This window comes from Pelecanus crispus, chromosome 1 (assembly GCF_030463565.1).
Source record: "Pelecanus crispus isolate bPelCri1 chromosome 1, bPelCri1.pri, whole genome shotgun sequence".
In the NCBI taxonomy this organism is placed as follows: Eukaryota; Metazoa; Chordata; class Aves; order Pelecaniformes; family Pelecanidae; genus Pelecanus; species Pelecanus crispus.
Genome location: NC_134643.1, coordinates 1,767,727 through 1,777,714, shown reverse-complemented (window position 1 = coordinate 1,777,714; position 9,988 = coordinate 1,767,727). Strand labels below are relative to the sequence as shown.

The window sequence follows — 9,988 nt, the reverse complement described above, 5'->3', positions numbered from 1 at the left end:
GGGGCTCAGCGATCGTCAGCCGCGCCGGGCGGGCTGGAGTAAAAGAGAGCCCGGGGAAGGACGCGGCAGCGAACCGCTACCCTTCCGTGCGGACGACGAGGCCCTGCGGGAGTTGCGGGGGGTCATGGCCCGTCCCGTGGCGGGGCCGGAACGGTCTTTCGCGGCCGTGTTTCCCGCCCCCCCTCCCCGGGTTGTTACGGGGTAAGGGACCAAGATGGCGGCGCCCAGCGCCGGGGCGGCGGGGGGGGCCCGGGGGAGGCCGCCCGCCGTCACCCCCCAGCAGATCCGCGATCTCATCGATGGTGGCATCGCCCCCGAGAGCGCCGGCCCCGAAGGGTGAGGGGGAGCGGCGGGGCCCCGCTGGCTCCCGGCCTGGGGCGGGGGGGGTGGCCCGGCCGTGTGGCACCGGTGGGGGGCGGGGGGGAGAAGGCTGGGGAGCCCTCGAAGTTTTTGGGGGGCGCTGGGAGACGCTGAGGGGTCCTGGGAGGCGACAGGAGCCGTTGGGGGGTGCTGGAGAGCACTGGGAGGTATTGGGAGTTATTATGAGGGAGGGGTACTGGGAAAGGAGGGCGCTGGGAGGGAGTGGGAAGCGGAGGGGGGGGCACTGGGAGGCGGTGCTGGTGGCACTAAAGGGCACTGGGAGTACTGGAGGGACTAAGGCACGGGGAGGCACTAGCAGAAACAGATATTGGGAGGCATTAGTGGGCAGTGGGAGGCATTGGTGTGCACTGGGAGGCATTGCTGGGGGGCACGGGGAGGGCAGGGGCAGGTAAGTGACCTGGAGAGTTCTGGCGTCCCCACAGCCTGAGCGAGCTGAACTGGCCACGCAGCAGGGCTCTGACCCGAAAAGCATGGGGTCACACCCCGGAGGCGGGGGCACAGAGTCACAGGGCTTACTTGGTGGGCGTTGCGGACTCTGGGAGGCACTGGGGGCACTGGGTGGCTGAGCTTTGGGGGTGTCCGGCTCAAGTCAAACAACTGTGGTTGCCTTTGGAGGCACAGCGCACCTTTAGCCCAAACATCCATGAATTTTGGCCTGTGGAGGGGTGTTGGAGAGGCTGAAGGGCAGCACTCGCCTCTGGGCGCAGATGCTGATGCCAGGAGCTGACATTCCAGGTGCTGGGAGCTCAGATGTGTCCCTGATTTCAGAGACGTGCTGTGATCGTCGATCTGGTTTCGCCGGGCTCGGAAAACGAGCTCCCGTCTGCTACTTGTCACATTAAATCCTCATCTGCTGCTGTTGGTCATTGTGAAATGTTTAATGCGCACCTTTGTTTGTTGCGTTATATTTCTTTTAATTGGTTTATTAGTAAAATAATTAAAAGTCAAGGGTTAGGAGCTCTGGAGAAAGGGTTTGTGTAAGGGTAAGGCTGAAGGATGAGAGATTAGAAAGTGGTCTGCACATTTTTTTATTAATGAAATCTTTCCAGGACAGTGCAGGTGCTTTGCTTGCTGACTTGCTGTTCCTTTTAGGAAGGACACGTCCGACTGGTCGGAATCAGCTAATGGATCTTCGCAAATGGATGCTCTCTCCTTGGAGTCTGCCAGCAAGGAAGCCTATTTCAGCAGAGTAGAAACATTCACCATATCCTTTTTGATGCTGAGCTTCCAGCCATCCCCCACCCTGTTTTGCTGTCACCTTCCCCATGGCTTCCCCACAGGCTTCATCTTCTCAGAGGCTTTTCGTCATCTTTGGCCAAATAAACCCTGGCCAAAGCTTCGACTGTTTAACCTGTAATTTATTGGGTTTTATCCTTAACATGAGCACCCGCTGAAGTGGGCAGGCAAACCCCACGAGCTGTCTCCCCTGGTTTGTGCCAAGTATGGCTGGACCAATGTGGAGTGCGACATGCTGAAGTGCTCCAGCTGCCAGGCCTTCCTCTGCATGAGCCTGCAGCTCGCGTTTGACTTCAACAAGTGTACGTATGCTGGCATCCGGCGGGTACGGGGGGTGGGCCGTAGGGTTTGGGGGGGGTTGTGCCTCGCTGTGCGTGTAAATGACTCCCTTAGTCTTGTCCTGGGTGGCACTGGGTGTTTGATGTCACTGAAAATAAAGTGCAAGTTGAATAAATTTCCTTTAGTTTGTGAGGATGTGGTAAAACTTCCTGCTTCTGTTGTCAGAGATGGGTTAGAATAGGATAATTCCAGTTGGAAGGGGTCTATGATGATCATCTAGTCCAACTGCCTGACCACTTTGGGGCTGACCAAAAGTTAAAGCATGTTAAGGGCATTGTCCAAATGCCTCTTAAACAGTGACAGGGATGGGGCATCGACCACCTCTCTAGGAAAGTCTGTTCCAGTGTGTGATCACCCTCTCGGTAAAGAAATGGAACAGGCTGCCCAGAGAGGTGGTGGAATCTCCATCCCTGGAGGTGTTCAAAAAATGTGTGGACGTGGCACTTTGGGACATGGTTTAGTAGGCATGGTGGTGTTGGGTTGATGGTTGGACTGGTGATCTTAGAGGTCCTTTCCAACCTTAATGGTTCCTAGTTTTTACTTTCATTAAAAAATAATCCAGCCACCAAGCCAGGAAAGATGAAATTATCACTCTCCCCTTAATTGGTTTAGTGGTGGACTTGGTAGTGTTAGGCTAATGGTTGGACTGGATGATCTTAAAGGTCTTCCGACCTAAACAATTTGATGATACCAAGTCTGAACTTCCCCTGATGCAGCTTTGAGCCACAGGACATGCCTTCCAGCCCTGTCACCAGCTTTGTTGCCCTCCTCGGGATGCATTCAAGTACCTTAACAACCTTTTTAAAATTTTGTTTCTCAACTGCTCAGTCTGCCGCCCTGATCCTCCACTAAATGTTTCTAACGTGGGTTGTTGGTGGCTGCTGGTCACAAAGTCGGTCCATTTAGGTGGTCACATCATGTAATTTAATTAACTCCTCTGCTGCCCTCTTTAAACTGCTTGAACTACCAGCAGTAAAGCTTTCTCCTCCTGTTGCCCTCACTGAGTTCCTTGCCTGGGCCCAGCACCAGTTTCTTTCCCCTGCCCACAGAGCACCTTTGGTTTCCTTTACCTGCATATGTCTTCTGCAGAAAGACATTTATTACCCCACCACCAATAAGTGCCATCTCCACTTCCCAATTTTTCTTGACTGCAAGCCCCTGCTCTTGTTACCTGTAGGAGAGAGTGCAGCCCTGATGTCTGACAAATGCAGCGTGAGCCATGTGTAGTAGGGAGCAGCTGCATGAGCATTTCCTTTTGGGTCACACTGAATATTCACATCTGCTGTTTGTTCAGACTATCTTTTTTAAATAAACCTTGGCCTAATTATTCTGTTGGTAATCACACTGGTGTAGGAAAATCCCAAATAATCACAGGTTGGAAGAAGGGCTTGAAAAATAAATTGAAAAATAAATTACTTCTTTCTGAAAGGCATGAATAAGTTAAATTAAGTATCAAATCTTTTTTTGGGGAAGCTTGATTTCCAGACATGGCTGTTATTTGGCTCCTACAGCCAGGGTGGAGGGGTCAGGCAAGTTAGCCAGGGACTGGCAGCAGCCCAGGAGGTAAAACTGGCAAGAGCAGGCGGTCCCTGTGCCCGTGGTTGGTTTGAGCTGTGTTTTCACTGCACTGCCGTGCAGCGTGGCAGGCTCCCCTGCTCTGTGGTTGCTGTGCCTGGCAACGGGAGGGGATTTCGGCTGCGAGGAGGTGGAACTGTTCTGGTGATGCTTGCTGTTATGGAGATAACCCCTTGAGCCAGCCTGCCTTCCCTGCTGCAGGAACTGGTGGGGAGGGAGATGAGCCTGGGGTGAGAGCTTCAGGCTCTGCAACCTACAGCCTCGGGTGGCATCCGTCACCCCAGCCATGCCAAACAGGAGGAGCACAGAAGCCATCGTAGCCTGCTGCCTTCCTCTCCTGGTTTGGTTTTCCAAACCGTTCCCTGAGGAGGTGGCTCCGCAGGGGAGTAGAAGTGAGCTTTGCCTTGCAGATAAGGAGCGCTGTGTGGAGCTGAAGAAGGCCTTGTGCACCGCGCACGAGAAGTTCTGCTTCTGGCCGGACAGCCCCTGTCCAGGTTGGTGTCTCAGAGCCTGGCTAGTGCACATGTCCAAGATCGTAGTCCTCTTTTTTTGGTTTGGTTTTTTTTTTACCCCACGGGGACATTGAAATACACAGTGGCAGGGCAATGCCTGTGAGCAGCCTCAGCAAATAAACAACTGAGCCATGGCTGGAGCCCTGGACCTTGAGTCCCAGCCTCTCTTAACCTTTGCGTGCCTCCAGGGCAGTTAAAATGCTGTTTGGATTGTAATTGGGAGGGGACAAGGGAGGCTGGATGGCATGGGGCGTTCTAAGGGTGATAGACCTCATCCTCAAAGCTCTGCTGCATGAGGAAGGGTGGTTGCAAAGGAAAAAGACTGTGCTCAGCTTTTTCTTTTAAAAGCCAGGAGACCATTATGGGGAGAACTTGGCTGGTCTCATTTTCTCTCTTGCCCTGGGAGATCAGGAGGGGATGGGAAGGCTGGTGGCACAGCTCAGGCCTCCTGTGTTTGCTTTCACCAGATCGCTTTGCCATGTTGCTGGTGGATGAGCCCAGAGCCCTTCTCCAGGATTTCCTGGACCGCTTTCAGAGCCTCTGTCAGCTGGAGCTGCAGCTGCCCTCCCTCAGACCAGAAGACATGAAAAACATGGTGAGTTCCCGGGTGCCCCTGAGATCGGGGGAGTTCAAGTCCCCGGTGATGATGCCAGGCATGCCTGCGCTGTGCAAACCCTGACCGAAACAGTTGCGAGACTCAAATCAGAGACTTCACCTTGCGTGTGTGAGTGGTCTGTCATCGCCTTGGCTTTTTTCTCGGGCGTTGCCCACGTGGTGGTTTCACCTGGTGTGTCTGGAAGCACGTAAAAGGGAGTTTGGAAAGACTCGTCTGCCATGCAAGCCCTTGACGAGCACAGGCACAGCTAGCTCACGTCGCCACGATGTTTCCAGTGGGAAATGGGCTGTAGTGTCCGATTCCCACTCTGCGCCTTTCCCGGCACACGTGGTGCTCTCTAGTGCCCAGCAGAAGCGATTTGAGGTCCCACAGACTCCTCTGGGAGCTCTCCCTGGCAGCTCCCACTCCTGCTCGTTACTTCCAAGTGCTCTGTGAGATGTGGCAGCCCTCACATCACTCCCCTAGCAAGCGGCTGGGATCCCACTGGAGGCAGTCCTTGCTCTAGGTGGGATCAGGAATGTGGGGAGCCAGAGGCTGCCCTGGAGCAGAGGTGTGGGGCAGAGGCCCATGAAGGTGTGGGAGCCCAGGGAGTGCAGTAGAGGGGGACCTCTTGTGCGAGGCAGTTGTGCGAGAAGGCTCAGGAGGGAAGAGCAGGAGCTGCGGCAGGAGAGGCTGGAGCATAGCCACAGCCAGGAAGCAAGTGTGGGATTGCCTCCTGATAGAGCCTTGGCCAGGCCCTGCTCTGCTCCAGCCAAGTCTGGCTTGTTGGGCACTCACTTGCCGGGAAACAGATGGCTCTCAGCAGCGAGAAGCTGTGTGGGAACCAGGGAACTCTTCATCCATTCAGCAGAAATCGCAGAGGTGTTTTGTGTTTGCCACCATGGGCTGGCTGAGCTGTGAAACCCAGCAAGAGCCCCCCCCAAGAAGAGACAGCATAAAGCCAACGGATGTATCTCATCTCCACATCTAACTCCCCAGCTGTCCCACTAGCAGCAAGGTCTGGAGCTCTACTGATAGCCTTCGGGGACTCTCTTTTCTCTCTGTGTCTCAGCAATGGCCCCAGAAGCGCTCGCGGTTTGCCTGAGCACAGGCAAACACAGGCCCTGCTGCCTCCCTGGGATCAGAGGGACAGACTGGGGCTGTTTGAGCTCATGGTTGCCGTGAGTGGCAAAGCTGTGACCTGCTCCGCTGTCCCCACACGTGCTTGGGGGAGCAAATGGTGCTTGAGGTCCACGCAACAGGGAGAGTCAGACGGGCGCAAGGCAGGAGGAAGCCATTGCTCTGTGTGGCTTTTGCCTGTTAACCAGAGTAGAAGTGCTGAGGGTGCTTGCTCATGCGCCCAGCCCTTTCAGGGAGAGAAAAAGTGATTTTTCTCCATGTAGGATGTGGTTTTTGAGTGGAAGCAGTGTATTTTATCAGACTGTCTCTTGATTGCTCTGCCACTTTTCTCTGCCCTACAGTCCCTGACAGAGGAGAAGATCAGTCTGCTCCTCCAGCTGATCGGGGAGGAACTAGAGCACAAAACGGAGGGAGAGAAACCACCGATGAAGTTTGCCACGGAAATCCTGCAAGTGCACATTCCTGCCTGCATCCTGGCTCTGTGTGGCTGGACTTGCAGGTTGGTAGCGGTGTAGGACTGATGCTGAAGTGTCTGCTGCACTTCATGGTTGCTGGTGGAACCTGTCAGAGGCTGGAGGAATGCAGATGTGCCTCCTGTGAGGCCAGTATCCCCTATTTCACTATTTTATTATTATCTCCAGCTGTTAAAAATGACAGACTTCCAGAAACCCCAGTGCAAAGCTACCTAATCTGAAATAGATGTCTCCCTGAGACGGCAAAGACTTTGAAACAACTGAGCTATAGGTTGCCCTAGTCATTGCTGATTTAGATATTGAAGTCAATCTCTGAAATATCGTCCTCAGTAATGCTTTCATTGCTCATCAGGCCTGCGGGAAGGGAGGGAAGGTTCGTGACCCAAAGGTTCACAGCTTCCCAAAGCCTGTGCTGTGAGCAGAACAGCCACGCTGTTTGTGCCTGAGGCAGCTTGCTGAAGGTGAAGCAACTCTTCAGGTGCAGGCTGGAAAAGGGCTTACGGTGAGGAAGAGCAGAGCTGCTGCTGTGGCTGGGCAGTTCAGGGGCTGAGGATGGGGACAGTCTCAGCTGATATGCCATAAATGAGTGTGCTCCTGCTTCATGGCAAGCCCAAATGTAACCGAGCTAGTTCAAATCAACCCTATAGATGGGTTTTAACAGACTTGTTTTACTTCTTAGCACACGGGGCTACAAAAACAGTAAATTTGTGCCTCATCCGAGGGGTACTGATGTCTTGAAATGTGCTGGCTCTGGTACCTGTGACTGAGACCGTTTCTGTGCTCTGCCAAATACCTGCATCTGTTCTGAAAGCTGCAATTTTGGGGAAGAGCCCAGGCTCATCCCTGACCTTCTCTTGTGACTTGGCTCTGTCCCCGCAGCACTGCGTCTGGCTCCATGCACCTCTCAGTGATCACCTGCTCCCGCTGCATGAGGAAGGTGGGACTGTGGGGCTTTCACCAGCTGGAGTCTGCAGGGCCGGAGCTGGACTCCTGCGGCCCAAGCGGCACACCACCGGCACCTGCTGAGCGCTTCCCGCTCGTTCCCACTTCTCCACGTAGGATGCTTACCCGGAGCCAAGACACGCTCCCTCCGGGCTCTGAGCAGGTATGGCCCGGCTCAGCTGGCCCGTGAGCTCGGGATGTCTGGGTGATACAGGCGCACACAGGAGTCGAGACTGATGTAGTTTGGGTGTCTGCTGCCTTTTACCTTGAAAGAGGCTCATCTTGGTGCCGTGTCTTCAGCCATGGGCAACATCCAACAGAATTAGATTGCTGCTGCCTTCTCCCTGCCCTTTGCAGCTCTCTGTCCTCCCCTCCCTCAGCCCTTCTGAAGGAGGGCAAAAAAGGGCTGTTCCAGCCAGGATACCAAGGCTTGTCTAACTTGACGTGCTCTGAATCAGAGGCTGCCTTCACCCGTGTCCAATTAGACACATCTAAGATGCTCCTGGTGTGAAAGGAAGGTGGCACGACCCCTGCCAGGATAGCTGGATAGGTTTTGATCTCTTGTTTGAGCTGGGCAGGGTCCCCCTGTCCACTTCAGGCAGAGGATGCGCTGGTGAGCAGAGGAGCTCTATTAACTCCTTGTTCTTTCCCCACTGGCAGCAAGAGAAGAGCCCATCCCCGGCCATCTCTCGCTCGCGGGGCTGGGACTCTCCCATCCCCATGGACCGGGGTGAGTTGGAAGTGGCCAGCCCCGCTTTGAGGAGCCGCCCCGTCACCCGCAGCATGGGGCAGGGGGACAACGTGGAGGTGCCATCCAGTCCTCTCCGCAAAGCCAAGCGGGCACGGCTCTGCTCTTCCAGCAGCTCGGTGAGTGACCTGGGTGCAGGGAAAGCCTGGGTGGGGAGGAGAGGGATCTGGGCAGGGTGCTGGGCCAGCTCAAGGCTGGTGTTTCGGCACAGAGAGGGTTTTATCGTGTCATTGGAATCTGTTTTAAACGATGCTGTCGCTGTCGTCCTTCACTGTCATCTCCTCCCCCACCCAGGACACTTCTTTGAGGAGCTTCTTTGACCCCAGCTCACAACATCGCGACTGGTGTCCCTGGGTCAATGCAGTGGAGGGAGGGGAAGCCCCAGAAGATACTGTAACCCAGACGGAGAAGGAGCCTGCGAAGGCAGAGCCGGGTTGGCGAGTGGTACTGAACACGCTCCTTGCCACCAGAAAGTGCGACAGCATGCCTGAGACGGAGCCTGTGGTGAGCCTGCGGGATCCCCAGCCCCGAAACCAAATGCTCAAACACCGCTTGCTCCAGCCTTGCCCAGGGCTGAAAGCCTTTGGGCAGAGTTTAGGGTAGATGGGCTTCATTTGGGCTAAATGCAAAGCCAGCTGGGTGACAAGGACCAAGCGTCCGTCTGCAGAGTCTCAGCTTCCCCTCTGGCTGCGCTGACAGCCTCTCGGCTGGGTCTCATCCGCTACAATGATGTGTTGTGCGCAGACCTGCTCAAGGGCTGCTATAAATAACAGCTTTTCCCAAGCGCCTCAGCACTGCCCAAGATCCGGTTTCATTTCATGTCCTGATAGAGAGCTCCCAGCCCTCTCTGCAGACATCCTGACCGCTGGCTCCTGCGGCCACCAGCCCCAGGCTGTTGGACCGGTGGGTTTGCCAAGCTGGGGGAGTGGAGTTGAGGCCACAGCCCCCTTCCCCGAGTGGCTGTGGAGCAGCCGGTACCTGCTGCTGCCTCCCTGGGCCCCATTATCCTCTTGGATTCCTCCTGCTGCCTCCCCCCTGCTTTGCTTGGGGTTAAGCGTGGAACAGTTCTGCTTCAGCATTTGTCTTGGGGACTTCGTGCGAGTTGTGTCCCCAACAGTTCGGTCCCTTCCGGCTGTGCCACATGCTGGGAAAGCGCCCGCAGGTCCTGTGGGGCCAGACACAAGTTGGAGGCAAGAGCCTCAGCTGGCGCAGGGATGACTGGAGTCCCATCCTGCTTCTTGCTTGCAGTCACCTTGCTGTTCTCCTCTCCGGTTTTGGTAAATTGGGCTAACAAAGAAGAACATCCAATTAGGATATTTCAGATGGGTTTTTTTTGCTGCTGTTTCTCCTTGCGTGCTTTGGAGGCAGGTTGGTGGCGGTGGCAGGTCCTGTTGTGGTGCCTTAAACTGCAGTTGTTGCTTTGCTCCCCTCTCTCGCAGAGTCTCTCGGTGAAGTCCTGCAAGGTGTTCCGCATTTTCCGGCAGTGGGAGAGCATGAATTCCTCCTGAACGGGTCTGCTGCCTCTGCGAACTGCTGCCTGGCTGGCGACATGGGGCATTGCATCAGTCCGGCAAAGATCCACTTTGCAGTCGCTCCTGCGGCAGCTCCGTGCCCTGGGGAGGGGATGCTGAGGAGGTTCCGTGCCAAACACAGCTCCCAGCAGCTGCTGGGACCCCCTCCTCCCTGACTGCCTGCCTTGAAGCCCCCTGCCTTCACAAATTGCTGCTGTGGCCCTTGGTCCTGAGGGCTTTGACAGCCCCGTTTAGAGCCGGGATGTGCCGCGGGCGTGCAGGGTGAACGAGGAGATGTGGTCACCTCACGAGGATGACCATCTTGTCCAGCTGTGACCCGCCACCAGTGGTGCAGGGGAGTGACGCCAGGTGGGAATAAACATTTCACTTTTTTTTTTTCTTACTGCTGGTGCGGTGCTTCTTCCTGGGGCAGGGTGAGCTCTGGACCTAGCACATGGCTGCCGTATCCCTTGGGATGCTTGTCTTTGTGGGACCAGTGTCCGGCTGCCTCCGTCTCCTGTTTCCCCACTGCTTGT

At 55.5% G+C, this 9,988-nt stretch overlaps 1 protein-coding gene across 1 annotated transcript; it reads left to right on the top strand.

The window, feature by feature from the left end:
• Positions 1–214: 214 nt before the first annotated feature.
• Positions 215–9,851, top strand: ZC3HC1 (zinc finger C3HC-type containing 1). The gene is made up of 10 exons (XM_075715495.1): positions 215–336; positions 1,474–1,585; positions 1,769–1,919; positions 3,942–4,025; positions 4,511–4,638; positions 6,120–6,277; positions 7,131–7,356; positions 7,854–8,060; positions 8,236–8,445; positions 9,381–9,851. The coding sequence occupies exons 1-10, from the start codon at positions 215–217 to the stop codon at positions 9,447–9,449; spliced, it is 1,467 nt and encodes a 488-aa protein (XP_075571610.1). The 3' UTR covers positions 9,450–9,851.
• The last annotated feature ends 137 nt before the right edge of the window (positions 9,852–9,988 follow it).